General features: G+C 49.8%; 1 protein-coding gene and 1 pseudogene across 1 annotated transcript; one reads left to right on the top strand and one right to left on the bottom strand.

Moving 5' to 3' along the window:
* The window catches only part of LOC119696322, a 2,199,709-nt pseudogene that overhangs the window by 566,965 nt on the left and 1,611,800 nt on the right, over positions 1-20,944 (bottom strand).
* On the top strand, positions 7,063-8,007 carry LOC119696364 (olfactory receptor 14J1-like). Its single transcript, XM_038126074.1, has one exon. It carries the CDS (start codon positions 7,063-7,065, stop codon positions 7,993-7,995), a length of 933 nt encoding a protein of 310 aa, XP_037982002.1. The 3' UTR covers positions 7,996-8,007.

Raw genomic sequence — 20,944 nt, forward strand, 5'->3', positions numbered from 1 at the left:
TCAACATAATGTTTGGTTAGCTGGGTTTATAATGAAGAATATAGAAAGTGACAAAAAGATTTGAGGAACATAAGACAGTTGTGGGCCTCCTCTGCTCTGAAACCAATTGAAGACAAGGAATGGGAGTTCTTCCAAGGGTTCATTTGTCATATTTGCATTGAAAAGGTAGAAAGGTCAGAACAAGGAAGACTACATTTACTTCTTAATTTTGGGACCCCTTCCCATGTAAGCGACCACCGACCCATTTCAAGGAACACACTACGCATGCTTAATAGCTTTTGAACTAATTAACATATGAAGCAGGGAATGGGATGTACCAAAATCATGAATATGTATTGGTATTTTGGGTATTCAATACTTGCATAGATAAAAGAGCTCTGTAATCACCTGTAAATTGCAGTGTGTATTTGGGAGCTATCCCGCACACTGCCCGACATCACAATAAACATACACTTTCTAACTTTAAACTGTTAGAGAGTTTTTGTCCGTCACAGTTGGATATCAGTACTAGATCAATATCCATATTTTAATAAATCATGAGGGTCCACCACGTAGATTCCCATGTCCCCAAGAGGAGAGCCAATGAGGAGCACCAAAACAATGAGCAGGCAGACCAGGCTGCAAAGATAGGGGTGTCAAAGATAGACCTAGATTGGGAACACAAGGGAGAATTATTCCTAGCTCGATGGGCCCATGATGCCTCAGGCCATCAGGGCAGAGATGCCACCTATAAATGGGCACGGGACTGAGGGGTGGATTTGACCATAGACAGCATTTCTCAGGTTATCCATGACTGTGAGACGTGTGCTGCCATCAAGCAGGCCAAGCGAGTGAAGCCCCTATGGTATGGTGGGCGGTGGTCCAAGTACAAGTATGGGGAGGCCTGGCAGATTGACTGCATCACACTGCCCCAGACACGCCAAGGCAAGAACTACGTGCTGACAATGGTGGAAGCCACCACGGGATGGTTGGACACCTATCCTGTGCCTCACGCTACTGCCCAGAACACCATCCTGGGCCTGGAAAAGCAAATCCTGTGGAATCATGGCACCCCTGAGAGGACTGAGTCAGACAATGGGACTCATTTCAAGAAAAGCCTTATCAACACCTGGGCTAGGGAACATGGCATTGAGTGGGTGTACCATATCCCCTACCATGCACCAGCTGCAGGCAAAGTGGAGAGGTACAATGGACTCCTAAAAACCCAGTTGAAAGCCTTGGGTGGGGGATCTTTCAAAAACTGGGAGCAGCATTCAGCAAAGGCCACCTGGTTAGTTAACACCCGAGGTTCCACCAAGCAAGCAGGTCCTGCTCAGTCTGAGTCCCTGAATATTACAAAAGGAGATAATGTCCCAGTGGTACATGTCAGAGGTTTGTTGGGGAAGACAGTGTAGATCAGTTCTGCCTTGAGTACAAACAAACCCATTTTTGGGGTTGTCTTTTCTCAGGGACCAGGTTGCACATGGTGGATAATGCAGAGAGATGGAACAACACGATGTGTACCTCAGGGACATCTGATTGTGGCGTGAGAATGATATGCAAATATCACTGCTTGATGTTACTGCCATTGTCTGTTCAGTTAACCACACAGACATGAAATAGAAGGAAATGTGTGAGTGCCGAAGGTCTGAGCAAGTGAAAGATGGAGTTTTCAGTGAGGAAAATGAAAGTGGGGAATCCTGCAGCTCTGCAGTCTGGGGCCTGGATTCAGTGGTCCGGTGTGGGGATGTGACAGGGGCATGATGGGTATTGCTTGTAATTTTTTGGGTGGGGCGGATGGAAGTTTTTACGTGAATAAAATGCATGATGTATGTGTGAGTAGAGTTAGAATATATATTAGTTTTGGTAGTAAGTTGAGGATATGGGGATAAGGGGTAGAATGTCCTAGGGAGACTTTATGATTCTTGTATCCTCAATCGTCTGTTCCATTTATGCTGGATATTATATTCTGTGCCTTCAAGACTGGTTCTGAGACCGAAGGTGGGGAGAAGAAGAAGTGTGGAGTTTGTTATCAGAGACTGCACTCACTCCTCTAAAAGCAGCACTCCTCCACATTCTGCTCCACTGTGTTCTCTGGGCACGGACCAGAGCCCTCCTTTGCTTTTTAGTTAGTTGAGCTAGCTGAGGCAGAGAAGCTTTCCCTGGACTGTTTTTTTTTTTTCTTTTCCCTTTTCTTGGAACATTTGAACCTGCTCTGGACTGGGACCTGGAGAGCACCAAGAGCTCGCCCTTTGTAGCCCACCAGGGCCTACTCTGGGCAGCAGCCTTTCCCAGCGCTGGAGGGATGATAACAGAGCGACCACCCACCAGAGAGACTTTCTGAATTTGTCATCTCTTCAGAGCAGCGAATCAGTTTTGTCATCTGGTATTGTTCACGTTTTGTGCTGGGGAATGCTTTCCTGTTAAATAAACAGGGAATTTTTCCACTTCTCTCCAAGGAAATTTTTCCCAAACCGGTTGGGGGGGGGGGCTGCGTGGGTTTGTTTTCTGGGGGGACCACCTTTTGGAGGTTTTCTCCCAAATTTGCCCTAAACCAGGACAAATAACATAATCTGTCAGTTTAAGGATGCACTGTATAGCTCATAGTAGTGTAATGAATATGATATCTGTGTATCAATTATAGAAATAGTGATGTGATGAACGTATTGTACTGTAGACCTTAGCAAAATAGAAGATGCTAAAAGGCTTTTGTGTAACTAAGAGAACAGTGTAAAGCCATCCAGGGCTTTACAGGTGATAAGATAACAGTGACACAAGACAGAGCATGGAGAAGACTGGGGAAGAGCTGGTTAGCTCCTCTTATCAGAGAAGTGTGAAACAACTGGGATGAAACCATGGGAAGGAATAAAATAGATTGACTTGATCCCAGGATGTCCTGCAGATAAGTCAGGGTGTAAAAGCCAAAATCAAAGGAGTCCCTGATACAACAACAGCTTTCAAGAATGCTTGAATAATGTAGAAGCTAATGAATATGCATGTAACCCCAGCAATGTAGCTGTATATAAAGAGCATGATTTAAAGCTACCTGGTGCTCTTTGGCCATTCACCAAAAGCATCCCAGTGCTGATCACTCATTTGTCCTTCTTTTATCCTTGATTAAACTTTTAAAAGTTCTAAAGAGTCAACTGTGTTTTTCACAACATTGTGGGGCCTCATGAACCCTGTGGGCCATTGTGACACTGCACGGCCTTGTGGAACCATGGAGGTGACACCATGGTGGTGACACCATGGGACACATGGAACCAAGGGTTCCATTTTGGCACAGAGGAACCTCGTGGAACCAAGGGCCCATTGAGACCCTTTGGAACTAAGGAGATCATTGTTGAGAGTACAGAACCTCAAGGAATCCAAAGTCCATGTGACAGAGCAAGGCCTCATGGAAGCAAAAAGACCATGATGACCTTCTGGGGCCCCATGGAACCAAATATCCACTGTGACACTACAGAACCTGAAAGAACCAAGAGTCCATGGCAACACAAAAAGGCCTTGTGGAGCCAAGGAGTCCAAAGGTCTAAAACATTCCTTGCATATCTCTGCCTTAGGGAAGAGGAGCCTGCTCGGTGGCAGCTTGGGATGGCACACACTCAAGGCAGGTCTCTGTTTTCAATGGGGAAATGGAGGAGTTTTAGATTGTTTCCAAAAAGAAAAATTAAAAAGGGAAAAAAACCCCTTTTAGTTGTGTGCAGCCAGTTCTCCAAGCAAAGCGGGACCCAGGTGAGTGAAGAGAGATAGGATGAGATTGGGGAATGTGGAGCAAGGTTGTTCACACTGGCTCAGAGCTCAAGGCACAGCTTCCCTGACCAGGGCAAACCTCCTTAGCAGAATCTCTGGATCAATATCAGTCACAGAATGCTGCAATCACCTCTTCTCTAAAGAGAACATTAATAAAATACACCCTTTAAAATAGGAATGCATCTTTCATAGAACCTCTTTGAAATATTTCACCATAACAGCAGCAGGAAAACTTCCTCATGAACTGCCCCAGACCAGAGGGAAATCAAGGCAGGGCCATGGTTTGTTAGGACTTGCTTGATCCTAATGAGCCCCGTTGTGCATTTGGAGCTGAGCTCTGGAACCTCAGGGCCTGAGAGGAGATTGCACAAACCTTTGCAGGAGTCAAAATCACAAGAAACACCCAAAGTGTCTTGAGGCATGCATGGGTCCCACTGAGGTCCATCCCCAACACAGGCTCCTCATGGACTCCTTGGAGGAGAAAACTGGAGGCCAGGATGGCAGAAAAAAACCTCTCAGAGACTCAGTGTGGGAAGGAAAACCCAAAGTACCTTAAAAACCTTGAGTATCTCAAAGTATTAATGAGCCCCACTGACTGTCAGTACAAAGCTCTCAAGGGACTCGTTAAAGCAGATAATTGGGGCCATGATTGCACAAACCTCTCACAGAGTCTGTACCAAAAGGGAAACACCAAGTACCTCAAAATAACTGAAGTACCTTGAAACATAATGAGCCCCACTAGGTGTCATTACTGATAAAGGCTCTCAAGGGACTAATTAAGGCATATAACTGGAGGCTGTGACTGCACAATCTTTCTCACATAGTCTGTATCAAAAGGGAAACACCAAGTAGCTTAAAAAAACTAAAGTACCTTGAAGCATTAATGAGCCCCACTGAGTGTTGTTACTGACAAAGCCTCTCCAGGGACTAATTACAGCAGATCATTGGAGGCCATGATTGCACAAACCTCTCAGAGACTCCAAGGCAAAAGCCAAACCCAAAGTCCTTTGAAAAACCCGCAGTCCCTGGGAGCATGAAGGAGCCCCCAGGGCCATTGCTGAGCAAGGCTCCCCAGGGACTCCTTCCAGCAGATCCCTGAGGCCACTGGCATGTGGGCTAGGGGGGGATTGCTGAGGGCAGGACAAGGGGCTGCCAGTGGCCAGCCTGGCTGGGGCTGTGCCAGGAGGCCCCAGTGCCTCAGGACAAGGTGTCTCCTGCCAGCCCTTGCTGGCACAGAGCCTGCTGTGCCCCAGGGCACCAAGACTTGGCTTCTCTTTGTCCCCACCTGTCATCACTGCCTGCAGTTCTCTGCTCTGCCTGGGGCCTGGGGACACTTTCTCAGTCGTGTCCCTCACTGGGACCCATTAAAAGTCCAAGAAACTTTGGAGTGTGATTCTGACTTGGAGTTCTGCAGAGGTTTCTTCAGCTGCCTCTCAGGGACTGATGTTCAGGGCCTGAGCACAAAGCCCCAGAGGGTCATTAAAGTCCTTGTGCTGTGTCTGTGCTGATGAGCTGGGCTGGGCTCCTGGCACAGAGGCAGCTCCTGGGAACCAAGAAGAGCTTGAAAAGCACATTTCTCTTGCTGAGCAGCTCTTCTGCCAGCCCAGCAGGGCTGGGGCACTGCCTGCAGCCAGCCCAGGCACAGCCCAGAGGCACAGAGAGCTTCAATCAGTCAGGGCTGGAAGGTGCTGAGAAGTGCCTGGGGCAGAATCCCTGGCAGCTCTTGGCACAGGAACCTCTGGCTGCAGGACAATGCAGCTGCAGCTCCTGCAGTGATCTCCTACAGCTGGAACATCCCAATGCCTACAGACTCTGTGAGTACAACTCTGAGGATTTCTGGTGCAGGGGAGGTGAAATGCTCATGAGGCTCTGACATGCTGAGGGGTTTCTGATCAGTCATAGAATATTTCCAGGACAAGGATTTTGATAGAAATGAGAAAATTTCCAAAGACTTTGTATTCAGTTTCCTACTATTGGAAAATGGCAGGAAGGGGGGATAAATATTAAATCTTGATTATGAATTATTAGTTATGAATTTTGACATGTTCCTGACACACCTGAATGGTTACTTTTAATGATCAGCAGATTCACAGGAGATCCCTAATGTGCTTTCAGCCTCTCTGCCCATGGACAGCAGCAGCATCCCCTCTGCTGGACCCATCAGGCTCAGTCTGAGCTGTCCTTTCTCCAAGCTGCAAACAGAACCTGCCCCCAGCCAGTGCCCTGCAAACAGGCAGGCTTCTCTCAGGCCAAGGAGAGTGCCCAGAGATTTGGGGTCTGTGAGTGCTGGCAGGGAGAGATCAGGCACAGGGAAACAGCTGCAGGAGGAAAATCTCCAGGAAGCTGAGAGAAGATCAGGGAAGGAGAGAAAACAAAACCCAGAAATGCTGTGGCAGGGAGAGTTGAGAGATGTCCCCGGACGCCCCTCCAGTGCAGCCCCTGGCTCTGAACAAGCCCCCTCCCTCCTGTCCCCCCAGCCAAGCCTCTGCCCTCAGGGCCGGGGGTCCAAGGCGTGAAGCCCCTCCTGTGCAGGCAGAGCTGCAGCAGAGCCGTGGGGCAGCTCTGCAGCCCCGGGCCCAGTTCCCTCTGCAGAGCACAGGGCTGGGAGCAGCTGCCCGGCACTGGGGGCTCTGGCAGGGGGCACAGCTGGCTCAGGGTGATGCTGTCCCCAGTGCCCGGCTCTGGGCAATGCTGTCAGTGCAGCCAGGGAAGGAGCTGCATCTCCCTCAATCCAATGCCATCATAAGGACCCTTGGAAGTCTCCCTGAGATTTCAGGCCAAGCTGGGAGCTGCAATCCAGGGTGTAAACCTGTCCTAGAGCATCTCTGGGTTATAAGATTGATGGGGAGAGGCAGAGGTGTTCTGGCACTGAAAATGCTACTGGGTTGGTGAAATGAGCAACGTGAGTCCTTGGCTACAAATGTGGAGCTGGGCTGTGGTGGATCCATCTGCTCTCTGCAGTTCCTGGGGATTTTTAAAGAAAACATGGGAATGTGAACATCCCTCATTTTAGAAAAGTAAAAGCCCAGAGAAACTCCCAAGCAAAATTTGACAGACCATCTCCCCTCACTCTCCACTCAACACTTTACCTCACAGAACTCAGTCTAGTCTTCCTGAGGGCAGCAGAAATGCTGAGGGTTTCTGATATCCAAGAACAACAGGAGAGACATGGGGGGAGCTTATAAATAAACTAAGAACTCTTACCCAAAGAAGCATGTCCGTGTGTTTTACAGAGGAGGGTCTGTGGGAGATGGTTTTGATTTTGGTTACAGGTGTCTCTTCTTCACTGTCCTTTCTCCATGAGCAGGTCCCCATGTGCAGCCCCAGCAAATGTCCAACAGCAGCTCCATCAGCCACTTCCTCCTGCTGGCATTGGCAGACACGCGACCGCTGCAGCTGCTGCACTTCTGCCTCTTGCTGGGCATCTCCCTGGCTGCCCTCCTGGGCAACGGCCTCATCATCAGCGCCGTAGCCTGCGGCCAGCACCTGCACACGCCCATGTTCTTCTTCCTGCTCAACCTGGCCCTCACTGACCTGGGCTCCATCTGCACCACTGTCCCCAAAGCCATGCACAATTCCCTCTGGGACACCAGCAACATCTCCTACACAGGATGTGCTGCACAGTTATTTCTGACTTATTTCTTCCTTGGAGCAGAGTATTTCCTCCTGACCACCATGTGCTACGACCGCTACGTGTCCATCTGCAAAGCCCTGCACTACGGGACCCTCCTGGGCAGCAGAGCTTGTGCCCACATGGCAGCAGCTGCCTGGGCCAGTGCCTTTCTCAATGCTCTCATGCACACGGCCAATACATTTTCCCTGCCCCTGTGCCATGGCAATGCCCTGGGCCAGTTCTTCTGTGAAATCCCTCAGATCCTCAAGCTCTCCTGCTCCAAATCCTATCTCAGGGAATTTGGGCTCATTGCAGTTAGTGCCTGTCTGTATTTTGTCTGTTTTGTATTCATAGTTTTCTCCTATGTGCAGATCTTCAGGGCTGTGCTGAGGATCCCCTCTGAGCAGGGACGGCACAAAGCCTTTTCCACCTGCCTCCCTCACCTAGCCGTAGTTTCTCTGTTCATCAGCGCTGCCATATTTTCTCACCTGAAGCCCCCCTCCATCTCATCCCCATCCCTGGATCTGGCCCTGTCAGTTCTGTACTCGGTGGTGACTCCAGCCCTGAACCCCCTCATCTACAGCCTGAGGAACCAGGAGCTCAAGGCTGCAGTGTGGACACTGATGACTGGATGGTTTCAGAAACATTAAACTGCTGGCCAATTTCTGCAAATCATTTTCAATAAAAGTCATCTTTGATACCTCTTGTTGGTTTTGTTTTGGAGTTGATTTTTCTTTGTTCTAGATTTTTCATATTGCCCACAAAGGAATGTCATTATTTGTGCCATTTCTCATTTTGTTTCTCTCCACGTTCCCTGTGGCCACAGACTGTGTCAATGAGGGGCTGCACTCTTGGTGGCTTTAAAGGGACTAAAGGATCTCCCAGCAGAGTTTTCTGCAGAGATGCCCTTTGGTTGCCTTCTCTGGAGCTGCAGCAGCAATGTCTGTGTGCAGAGCTGGGGGCAGATCAGTGCTGGCCCAGCAGCTGTGCCCAGCAGCAGCAGCAGCAGCACTTGGTGTTGCCAGTGCTGCTGCCGTGGCCCTGCCCCGCTGCCCTGGTGGCCCTGGTGTTGCTGTAGGGGCTGAGTGCTCTCGGGGCCGGGCACAGTGCTGGGGGTGGCAGTGCCGGGGCTGCAGCAGGGACAGGCCATGGGCACTGCTGGGGCAGCGCTGACGCCTCAGGCCAGGGCCTGGGGGCTGCAGCCTCCTTGCCCAGGCTCTCTCAAGAACACACCCAGGCCAATGCTGAGCACAGAAAACCCCCATGAGCAGCCCCAGGGTGGCCATGGGCAGGCTGGGGGCAAACAGCATGGCTGGGGCTCTGCAAGGGCCCTGGGGGAGAAGTGAAGGAGCAGCAGAGCAGGGGCTGATCCTACCCCAGTGCGCTGCACAGCCCAGGGCAGCGTCCCAGAGTGTCCTCATGGAGCTGCCAACACCATCTCCCCTCTGCAGCCCTGGCCTCTCCCCCAGCTCACACAGGTGCCGCATCCTTGCAGGCACAGGCACGGCAGCACTGGCTCAGGAGCCCCTGTTTGCATTGCACAGAGCAGGCGGGAGCACCCCCATGCTGCTGCTGTGGGGACATGAACCTGAGGGAGCACAAATGCCATCAGCCCCTGGGGCCACCAAGGGCTGGGGGACACCAGGGAAAGCACTCAGCTTTGTCCTGGCCTCTGCAGTCAGCCAGCAAGTTTGTTCCCATCAGCTGGGAGTTTCCTGTCCCACTGCAGACGCTGTTGCTCAGAGCCAGGGCTGCCTGGCAGCCACCCCCAAACTGCCCTGAGCATTTCCTTGGCTTCACCTTTGCTTCCTTTCCTCTTCCCTTGCACAGATTTTTTCCTGTTGCCCAGCCCTGTTCCCTGCCCTGCAAACAGCCCATCCCTGTTTGCCCTTTCCTCTCTGGCCCCACTCCCCATTGCAGATCCTGACTTGGCACCATGGGAACGGCCCTTGGGGAGCAGGATCATCCTCCAAGTGCTGCAGGAATTGTCTGCAGGCTCCTGCAGTGCCTCCTGCTGCTCCCTTGCCACAGGCACCCCAGGCCAGGGGGGCCCATCTGGGCTGCTGTGTCTGCCTGTGGGGCTCCCTGTTCTGGGCAAGGAGGAGGAGCTGCAGAGGCTCTCCAGGACTGACAGGATGGGCTTTGGGGCTGGCAGGAGAAGCTGAGGCACCTGGGCTGCTGGAGCTTCTGAAGAGGAGGCCCTGGGATCATTGTGCAAGTGCTCCAAGGGTAGTTTCAGAGAATCCCAGAATCAGCAGGTTGGAAAAGACCTTGGAGATCATCAAGTCCAACCAGGGCCCTGACACCGCCTTGTCTTCCCTGAGACTCCTCTTCTCCAGGATAAACAACCACAGCTCAGTCAGCCACTCCTCACGGGACTAATGCTCCATACCCCTCCCCAGCCTTGTTGCCTTTCTCTGGACACGTTCCAGCCCCTCCATGTCCTTCCTCAATTGGGGGCCCAGAAGTGGACACAGCACTCGAGGTGCTGCCCAGTGAGTGCTGAGCAAAGGAGAAGAATCACTGCCCTGCTCCTGCTGGCCACACCATTCCTGATCCAGGCCAGGAGCCATTGGCCTTCTTGGCCCCCTGGGCACACTGCTGGCTCATGTCCAACCTGCTACCCATCAGTCCCTGCAGCTCCCTTTCTGCCTGGCTGCTCTCCAGCCACTCTGTCCCCAGCCTGTAGTGCTGCAGGGGTTGTTGCGTCCAAAGTGCAGGACCCGGCACTTGGACTTGTTAAACCTCACCTTGCTGGATTTCAGTCTGGGATCCAGCCTGTCCAGGGCCCTGTGCAGAGCCCTCCTACCCTCCAGCTAACTTGGTGTCCCCTTGGTTCCATGAAGCCCCAGAGTGTCAGAATGATCTCCATGATTCCATGAGGCCTTCAGGTGTCACAATGTCCATTTTGTTCCATGGGTCACCTTGGTGTCACAAAGTCCCTTGTATCCTTGGGCCATGCAGTGTCACAATGGCTCTGGGTCCCCCAAGGCCCTGCAGTGTCTCAATGGATCCTTGGTTCCATGAGCTCTGGCAGGGCAGCAATGCTCTCCTTGGTTCCACAGTGTCACAGTGGCCTCTTGGTCCCAAGGGCCACCATGGTGTCCAACATGTTTCCTTCATTCCATGAGTCCCTGAGGAGCAGCACTGGTCCCTTGATTCCCTGGGGCCTTGCAGTGTCACAATGGCCCCATCGTGACACCAGGTCCTGCTCTGTCACAATGCTCTGCGTGGTTCCACAAGGCCCTGCAGGGTCACAGTGTCCTCTGTGGTTCCATGATGCCTCAGAGTGCCACAATGAATTCCTTGGTGCTGCAGTGTCACAGTGGAGCCCTGGTGACACAAGTTCCTGCAGAGTCACCAGGGTCCCTTGGTTCCATGGGGCACCACAGTGTCACAATTGTTCCCTCGGTTCCAAGAGTCCCTGAAAGGGAGCCATGGCCCCTTGATTCCATTGTCCCCAGGCTCTCACAAGGGTCTCCTTTGTTCTGCAGGCCTTGTGGGGCAGGGCCAGTACCTGTGCAAAGCATTGAAAACAGGCAAGTGCCCCAGAGAGGAGGCTGCTCTGTGCCCTTGGTGGCATGGACAGAGCAGGGAGGGGGCCCAGGACATTTGTCACCGCCAGCCTCTGTCCCCAGCCTTTGGCAGCCCTGGCTGCTGAGCCCAGCTTTGCCCTGGGTTGAGTTTGGCTGTGGCCCAGCTCCATCCTCCTGCGGGGCTCAGGGCCTGTTCCCGGCCATGGCCAGCCCTGGCCGGCCTCTCTGCTGGCCCAGAGGCCGGCAGAGCCCGGGGCAGGGCTGTCTGTGCAGCCCCACAGGTGCCAGGGGCTCTGCAGAAGCTGGCAGAGGCTGCCCAGCAGGGAGGCCATGGGGCACAGAGAGATCCAATCCCAGCTGGGCACCTCAGGGCACAAGTGGCACTGCCTGTTCATGGGCACACAGCTGATGTCTGCCCGGAAAGGGGCACCGGTATTAATACTTGAACAGGTCGTATTATCAAAGCACATCTCCATCAACCAGATCATTAGAATACTTTTTAACAATTGCAAAATTTGCCCTCTAGGAACAGAAATTTCCTGGAAATACTGATTGTAGGCCAAGAAATACTGCAATCATGTGACTTGTGTGTGCAAAGAGCAAATCTGGGCAGAATCGGGGCAGGGAGGGTTTGGGGAGACCTTGGGATCTGTGCTGGGCACAGAAGGTGTTTTCCATTGCTCTGAGACAGTCTGCTGTGGAAGGGGGATTTAATATGCAGCAGAGGAATGACTTTTGCATTTGATGGAGCTGTGCCTTGCCTTGGCTTTGTTGGCTGACAAGAAATGAACATCCCTCTGTGTCTCAGGCAGCTCCTTCTGCAAGGAAAGCAGGTGGGAGTTGGAGCCAAGGAGCTGAAAGCTGCAGGTGCAGCCTGGGCTGGAGGGAGCTCAGATTTGCTGCTCCAAGGCTGCTCTGAGTGCCAGGCCTTGGATGGGGGAAATGGTGGGGTGGGGGTAGGGACAGAGTCTGATGGATTGTCAGCCATGAAGGGTCTCGATTTTCATATCTATTCAAACTGCATGAGGAGGTGCTTGGATTCAGTGTCAAGTGGAGATTGCACATATCAATGTATTAACAGGAAACAAAACCTAAACAGGACATAAAGAAATCATTTCTCACTGTCTTTTTAAATTGAATATATTCAGTTTGAATATACTGCTGGAATCTGTAGTGTTTTCGGTAATGTGTCTAATTAACCACAAAAGATTTGAAATCTTAAATTATTCCCTGAGGCTTGGCTTGTGAAGGTGATTGGATGTTAATGAGCCCTGGGACACTGAATTCCTGCACTGAAGAGCTGCAGGCTGAACAAGCCTCTGCAGCAGTACAATTCAGCAGCAGCCTCCAAGTTGCTGAGGATGTCAGCAGCCCCCACTGAGGCCATCCCTGGCCAGAGCCCGTGGGGGAATGGGCAGCCAAGGAGAGCGTCCCTGGGGCTGGGGCAGCACAACTCAGAGGCACCAGCGGCTCCAGCTGGGAAATGGAGTGTGGAATGTGGCTGGGAGAGCCCTGCCTGGGCTGTGCCAAGCAGGACACACAAGCCCTGACCCCCATCCCCCAGACAACTCCCTGAAGGAGACATTTAAAAGTAATTACAATTGTGTGTGTATTCTGAGTTGGACTCCCTGGGGAAATATCATGAAGAGATTCTCAGGAGCTCAAAACAACCAAACAGCCTTTACTGGCAACATTGTAAAATCAGAGAACCTTTGGCAAAAGGTTTATTATGACACTGTAGTGGTTTTGGTTTGTTGATTTTACCTTTTCTAATTATGAGATTTCCTAATTAATGTATTGATGAGTGTGGTGGGTTTTAGTGTTGGTTAAGTATTTATGTATTTATTTTGTTGTGAGATAGGATTAGGAGAAAGGTAAAGTAGGTTTAAAATTTTAAAAGGTTGGAAAGAAAATTTTATTAAAAGTAACTAAAAAGAAAAAAATGTAGTGAGAATTAAAATAAACTCTTTAGGACACTTGTTTTTTCTTTGCAAATTATTTTTACTGACCATGTCAAAAAACTAAACTAAAAATTTCTAGTTAACTATTTCTAGATTAGTCTTTTTTAGTTTACTTTTGGAGACAAGTTTTTCTTGTTAAGGTTATGGTGATTTTTTTACCAGAGGAAAAATTAGGTTTTTTGTGGTTCTTAATTTTGTCATGGACAACAGTTTTCTGGGGAACTTTGCTATTGTGAAGTTGTTTTTATTGCTACAAGCTTTTTTTCAGCTTTTTGATGGGCCATGTTGACTTATGGGGTATTGATTTAAAGATGAGTTGTTTAACGGTAAAATTTTTATTATTTACTTCTAAAATTATTTTTATCTCTGGGAATAGAGACCTTCTCTTGGGGTAACTGGATTATTTTTTTTCTGTTTAAAATTTTTATGAAATTACAGTTCTTTTAACATTTGTTTATTTAAATATGGAAGGGTTTTTTGATATAATTTTAATTTTTTATGTAGTTTTATATGTTATAAAGAAAAAGAGCTTTTTCCTTTAGAGCTTAAAAGAGGATTTTGATTTTAAGACTGAGATATATTTTCTTCTTTTTTAATTGGGATTTAATTTCTTCTTTACTGACTTTGATGGTTTTATGTTGTTTTTTTTTAATATGCTCATATTTTGTTTTTCTTTTACTTGAGAGAGGATTGAACTATTGAAAGGATTACCACCTGATCCACCAGTAAGTTGTGATGGAAGTTGTGATTGTCCTGTGTTTGGATTGGTTTTATGATCAATTTTTGGAGTTTTTTTGTGCTAAATTTTAGTTGTAGGGTTATTTTGTGTGGGTTGTAGGTTGTAAGGGTTTTTGGTTTGAGTTGTGTTGGGGGGAGGTGGCTTGATGGTAAGATTTGAATAGCTGTGGCTAGCTTTGTTCTGGTTGGGGTTTTGTAGCCTCTTTTGTTTTCCTGGTTGGTAGTTGTTGGGGTTTGGTTTGGTTAGAATGGGGCTGATGGGAGGGGGGCAGCCTGGGGAGGGAGGAAGGGGCTCAGCCCACGGCAGGGTTGCTTGGTTTGGTTTGGCTTGGTTAATTTTGTTTTCATTTGGTTGAGATGGGGGCCGGGGCCAGGGCCGCTACTTCTTTAATGACTGGAGAAGAAAGAGGAGGTTCCTGGGTTTTTTTGTCTTTAACATCTGTGTTTCACAGAGGCGTGTTCAGTATCTTAGTGGTTTAACAGATTGTCAGTTACACAACAAGTTTTGTATTACTTTTTAAAAATCTTCTCCTGTCAAACTACGACAGACATTCAATCAACAAAAAACACTTCTCAAAGCATTGACTTGGCCCATTCAACATCGCAAACTCTAAGCCTGTTCAATTTAATGTTAATCAAAATTTGCAAGAGAAGGGAAACAGAAGAAGAAGACACAGAAAGAGAGAAAAAACAAAGAAACAGAGAGGTACACATACAGTTACCAACTCCTGGATTCCAGCAGTGTTCAGATGGAAATTCCAAGAGGAGGTAGGATCAAGATGTGCACTTGCCTCGTGGTCAGCTTCAAATACCCCATGGTCTTCCTGGGTCCTTCCCCCATCTGTGACTTTGGGTCATGACCAAGCGCCAGCCCCTTATTATCTAAAAACTCTCAAACCTTGCTGTCTGTAGACTACCCTCAGGCAACTCCATGCAGCCTTCTGACTCCTTCTCTCTTCCTTCTGTGGCACCAGCTAACTCTTTCCTGCCCCTTGCACAGCCACCATGACCCTGTCTCTCCCTCACACAACTGCTCAGCTCTTTTTCCCCACAGCACAGCCTGCAGACTGCAGTTGATTCTCGGCCAGCTAACCCACTCCTTTATAAACCCACTCTTTGTAAAAACACATCCTATTAAGGGCAAGGCTTTTCCCACTCTTTGGGAATTAGTCCAGCTGCAATTTATCAAGAGCAAGATAGCCTTCAGCACTATCTCTATTCTCTTGACAATCTGTCCTCCCACACTCTGTGATTTCACAGGCAGCTCTGTGATGTCACAACCCACTCTGTCATGTCTCAGCCTTCTCTGTGACATCACACAGCTTCTCTGTGATGGCACAGAGCCCTCATCTACGATGCCAGAGTCTTCTCTGTGGCCTCACAGCCTGTTCTGTGATGTCACACAGCCATCCTGTGATGTCACAGCCTACTTTGTGACATCACAACCTGTTCAATGATGTCACACAACCAGCCAATGAATGTCACAGCCTGCTCTGTGATGTCACATCCTGATGTCAAAACTCACTCAGCATGTCAAACAGCACCTCTGTGGGCTCACAGAACCAGCCTGAAATGTCACAACACCTTCCGTGATGTAACACAGCCACCCTATCATGTCACAGTACACTCTGTGACGTCACAGCTTGCTCTGTGATGTCATACTGCCACACTGTGATGTCACAGCCTGCTCTGTGATGTCACATAGTAAAACAGCGATGTCATAGCCTACTGTGTGGTGTCACAGCCTGGTCTGTGATGTCACACAAACACAGAATCACAGAATCACAAGGTTGGAAGAGACTTTGAAGATCATCAAGTCCAACGCATGCCCTAACACCATCTCAACTAGACCATGGCACTCAGCACTATATCCAGTCTTTTTGTAAACACATCCTCCCCCACCTCCCAGGACAGACAATTCCAGTACTTTATCACTTTTTCAGTAAAAGCTTTTTCCTAATATCTAATTGTGATAAATAGGTGTGATTCGTGCTGACAAAATTGAAACAGTAATCAATATTGAGACAGTAATTATTATTTGGCGATAACAAAATGGTTAAAAAGTGAAATACCAGGAAGAAGGGAGGGGAGGGGTCCGCTCCCCCCCCATTCTCCTGCAGATGTTCAGGACAGGAAGGAGTAAGAGATAACTATTACTAAATTTATCTGAAAGAGAGGGAAAACTTGGGTGGAAATCAGGAACATGTTAATTTGATGAGATTTATTGCTTTAATGTTAGAACATGGCATTGGCTCATATAATGTTAGTTTTGGCTCATACTATACCAGCTTGGTGCGCATGTGTAATCCAAAGGGGAAATAAAGGACACCTGAGGAAGAGGAGAAACCTTCCTCAGACCACCCCCAAAGAGTGCTGCAACCACCTAAAAGAATGGTGGCTCATGTGGGATGAAGATGATGATGAGGGTGGAAATACGAATGTGACGAATCAAAAATGGGAGGAGATGGTGAAGGCACACAGCATAAAAAGGGGAATTGTAACTTGATGACCTTGTACATGAGGTGGCAGGGGTCCCAAAGCCCTTGCACTCCGTAACCCACGGTAATTTTCTTACTTATGCGTTATTATCAGAACCAGATTATTCCTCATTTTAACCAAATTATATTGTCAATATTTTGAGTGTATTCAATTTTATATATTCTGAACTACTTCATTAAAATTACTGCTACATTTAATTCTGTTTGGTTTTTATTGGTGATTGGACAATTAGGCAAACATAATACTGGGGTTCCAGGGCAGGGCAAGGCTGGACCTGCCCCTTCCTCCCTCACACATGAAATGTTTTGAGGCAACAATCTGCTCCAGTCGCTCACAGTAGGCAATGTTGGAGGTGGAACCCCAATAGTGGCCATGGGCACCTGGCTGAGAAGGACAGTTCTTTTCCATAGGAAGGAAAGCACGGAGCCCCGGTGTTTGGAAGGCAGGTGAGAGGCTCACTGGTCCAAGGCCAGCCAGACTTGTCAGCAATGGCAGATTTTGTCAGGGAGCAGTCTTTCGATTTAGGGAATATTGGAGGTGGAATCCCAATCTCATCCATGGGCACCTGGAGAAGCAGGACAGTTCTTTCCCATAGGAAGGAAAGCACGGAGCCTTCCCCCGTGTTTTGGAGACAGATGGGAAATGACCCTTGTAAAACCACTGCCAGCCAGACTTGTCCTGGCAATATTCCTATGGGAGCAATCCTTGCATATGAAGAAATTTGGAGGTGAAATCCCAATTCTGGCCATCGGTGCCTGGAGGAGAAGGAGAGTTCTTTTTCACAGCAAGGAAAGCATGGAGCCCCAGAATTTCAGCAGCAGATCAGAAGAGACCCTCAACACGCCAAGGTCAGCTGGACCAGTCAGGCATTCCAGGGGAGGCCAAACAAGCCAGAGCTGTTCTGTGTTCCCTTGGTTTTATGGGGCCCCATAGTGTCACAATGGCCCCTTTATTAGAAGAAAACCGGCAGTGTCACACTGGACCCTTGGTTAAATGGTGTCCCACAATGTCACAGTGGCCTCTAGGTTTCATAAGGCCCTGCAGTGTCACAATGGTCCCAATGATTCCATGGGGCCTTGCAGTGTCAAAATGGATCTTTGAACCCTGGGGGTTTGTAGTGTCACAATGGTCTTGCTTGGCTGCACAGGGTCACAATGCACCACTGATTACAGCAATGTCACCCTGGAGCTTTGGTTCCATGCAGCCCTGCAGTGTCACAATGGTTTTTTTTTGGTTGCCCAGTGTCACAATGGACCCCTGATGACACGCGGCCTTGAATTGTCACAATGGACCTTTGGTTCCATGCAGCCCTGCAGTGTCACAAGGTCTTCTTGGTTTCACCAGGCCCCACAGTATCACAATGGTCCTCTTGGTTCTGTGGGGACCCCCAGGGTCACAATGGTTTCACTGGTTCCATGAGGCCTCACAGTGTCACAATGCTTTGCTTATTCCATAGGACCTCACAGTGTCCCAATGGTCTCCTGGGTTCCATGAGGCTGTGCAGTCTCTTAATGGTTTCTCCATGGTTCCATGAGGCCTTGAAATGTCAAAAAGGACTTTTGGCTCCATGGGGTCTCACAGTGTCACAATGGCCCTGTGGTCCCATAACACCCCAAAGTGTCATAATGGTCCCCTTGGTTCCATGAGGCCCAGCAATGTCACAGTGCTCTCCATGATTCCATGAGGCCCCACAGTGTCACAATGCTCCCTTGGTCTCACAGGGCCCCACAGTGTCACAATGGTGCCTTGGTTCCATGGGCCCTGTGCTGCTGCATTTCCCCCTCCCCTTCTCAGGCCGCCCTGCCAGCTGAGAAATGCTCCTTGGGCCTCGGCCTTGGCCAGCAGCCCCTGGGCTCAGCTCCTCTGCAGCTCATCACAAACACTGGCTGCCCCAGGCACTGCTGCTGCCCAAGGAGCTCCTGGTTTCTGTAGGAGCAGCCCTGGGAACTGCTTTTGTTCCCTCAGTGCCACAACATCCCTGTTCTCACACTGCCAAAGAAAGCTGTTGATGCCGAGTGCGGCCAGGATGAGCCATTGCTGGGACTGAAGCCCCTCTCTTGGGGCCCTACAAACAGCGCTCCAAAAGGAGCCCCTTGGAGCTCTCCTGGGCCAGCGACTCCCTCGGAGTGGGGCCTCTCCCAGCCGGGAACTCTCCCGTTTGCTGCACTCGGGGATCCCTGAACAGCGACAGAGCCTGGGCCGATCCCCCCAGTCCTCCAGTCTCAGCCCTTCACCTGCTGGGGAGATGCCAAAGCCTCCACAGTGAGCATTTCCTGCCCTCAGGGGAATTTCTCACAGGTGCCTTGCACTGACTCTTGGTGTCTGTGTGCACACAGGAGTGCCTGTGCTGGGGAAATGGGGCAGAAATGCTGCTCTCTGAGGGGCTTGAGTGCCATGGATAGCTGAGTCAGTCAGGCCTGTAGGTAAGGTTAGGCCATGAGGAAAAACTTAAGTAAATGCTGCTAAGAGTTGTTCTTTTGCTAAATTGTTATGTTTAATATAAGTTAGAGACTGAGTTAAATTCTTTTAAATGTTATTCCTCTGTTAAATTGCTAAGTCATAGGTTATAAGTTTGGTTAAATACTGTTAAGTGCTGTTCTTTTGCGTAATGGAGATGTTTAGGGTGTCAGTCAAGGTTAAGGTATAAGTCAAGTCCTGTTAATTTTAAGCTGTGTTAAGCTTTTACACCATAATCCTTTTATCCTTGCCATCCCTGTCCTCTTGTCACACACAGACAGGGACAGTTCTCTATTCATTTCTCTGTATGATTGCCTGGATGTTGTTTGGTTTTGTTGTTGTTTTGTTTCCTTGGTTTGCCTGAAGTGTCCAGTCAGGAGCAGAGTGACTCTTGCCAAGGAATTTCGTGGTGCTGTCACTTAATATTAAATCTGGTTTTCTCTGATCCCTTCCCGGGGATTTTTTCAGCGCTCTCAAGCCCTTGTTCCTAACAGGGTGAAGGAGCCCTGGCACAGGCTCTGACCCTAGGGGACATGGGGACGCTGCCGGGGGGGGTCCCCATCCCCCTGTCCCACCCCCCACGGCTCCAGCCCCCCATCCCCGTATCAGGCTCTGGAGTGGATCTCGTGGAACATCCTCTGGGGCAGGCTGCGGCGCCGGGGATTGGAAAGACCTGAGGGGACACGGGACCCTGCTATGCACGAGAAGCGTTGGACTTCTCTGGGGGGAACTGTGAGTGGGGCCAGGGTGGAGGGACCTCCTCAGTGACCTCACATAGCCCTTATGATGTCACACTGCCTTCTTATGATGTCACATACCCGCTGTGATGTCATACTTCTTCTTGTGATGTCACACCGCCTTCTTTAACGTCACATAGCCCCTGTGATGACACAGAGCTATATTATCTCACCCTGTGATGTCATACAAACTGTGAGAGAGGCCGGGGTGGAGGGACCTCCCCAGTGACCTCACACAGCCCCTATGATGTCACACAGCCTTCTTATTATGTCACATACCCTCTGTGTTGTCATACTACTTCCTCTGATGTCACACAGTGTTCTATAATGTCTCACAGCCCATGTGATGTCATACAGCAGTGCTGTGATGTCACGGAAGACTCAGTGATGTCACAAAGTCACCCTGTAATGTCACAGCCTGCTTTATGATGTTACCCAGCTACCCGGTGATGTCACAACCCACTCTCTGATGCCACAGAGCCACACTCTATGATGGCAGAGTCTGCTCTATGGCCTCATATCCTACTTTACAATGTCACAGCCGGTTCTGTGATGTCACAACCCCCTCAGTGATGTCACAAAACCCTCAAGAACTCAGTTACATTGAAACACTGAAGTTTCTTGTGCTTTCAAGAGATCCCTGTCAGGTACAGGATTGACAAAGTGTCCCCAGGTTCCAGCCAGAGCAGAACACTGGAGGCAGTGATGACAGCTGGGGACAAGCAAGGCAAAGGTGTCCCTGGTGCTGAGCAAACCTGGATGTGTTTCAGGAATGCAAAGGGCCAAGGCCTGAGCCCCAGCCCCTGGCAAGGCAGATCCTGTCCCTCCCTCCTTGCTCAGGGCTCTTCCCGGGATGGGCACTGCCATGTGGGGATGGGCAATGCCAAGGGCAGGAGCATGGGGCGGCCCCTGCCAGGCTGCTGAGCAGGGACAAGGAGGCAATGAGGCCCCAGGGCTGCAAGGGTCACTTGTCCCCTCGTGGCCTCAGGCCCAGGGCCAGCAGCCATGGCCCAAGTGCTGCCCAAGTTGGCTCTGTCAGGGCCTTGCAGCTGCTGCCCATCCCTGTGCCCTGTGCAGCCCAGGCTGTGCCACGGTGTCCCTGCCCTGCGCCTCTGTCCCTGCAGGCTGTCGTCATGCCCCGGCTGCCCCACCTGGCTGGCCCCTTCCTTTGCTGACAGCTCTGCCTCCTGCCTGCCTCTGCCTGCCCACACAAAGCCTTGGCCTTGGTACCAAAATGGTTAATTCAAATTTTACTGTACCTGTGAACTTTTAGCACAAGAACAAGGCATTCAGGGGCTGCTTTCCCAGCAAGGATGGCTGGAAGACCAGAAGAAGACATCTGGCTCAAGAATGCAGTGATAGAAAGAGGAAGGACTGAATCTGGGAACTTGGGATGGGTTTCATGGTAACGGGTAAATGGTAATACACATTTAGTGACTGTATATAAGAAACACACTGGTAGAATTACATGTCCACATAAGGTTAGGAGTTATCTCCTGCTGGACCTCAGGGCTGAATATATGATACCCTCTTAAACAGCAAATTAGTGTTAAGGAGGCTTACTCTGATATTTCAGAGATTTGGTGATGGCAGGGCCTCACAGAACCAAGGAGTCAGCTGTGACACTGAGCAAACTCATGGAACAAAGGGTCCATTGTGACTCTGCAGAAC

The sequence above is a fragment of the Motacilla alba genome, unplaced genomic scaffold (genome assembly GCF_015832195.1).
Source record: "Motacilla alba alba isolate MOTALB_02 unplaced genomic scaffold, Motacilla_alba_V1.0_pri HiC_scaffold_28, whole genome shotgun sequence".
NCBI lineage: Eukaryota > Metazoa > Chordata > Aves > Passeriformes > Motacillidae > Motacilla > Motacilla alba.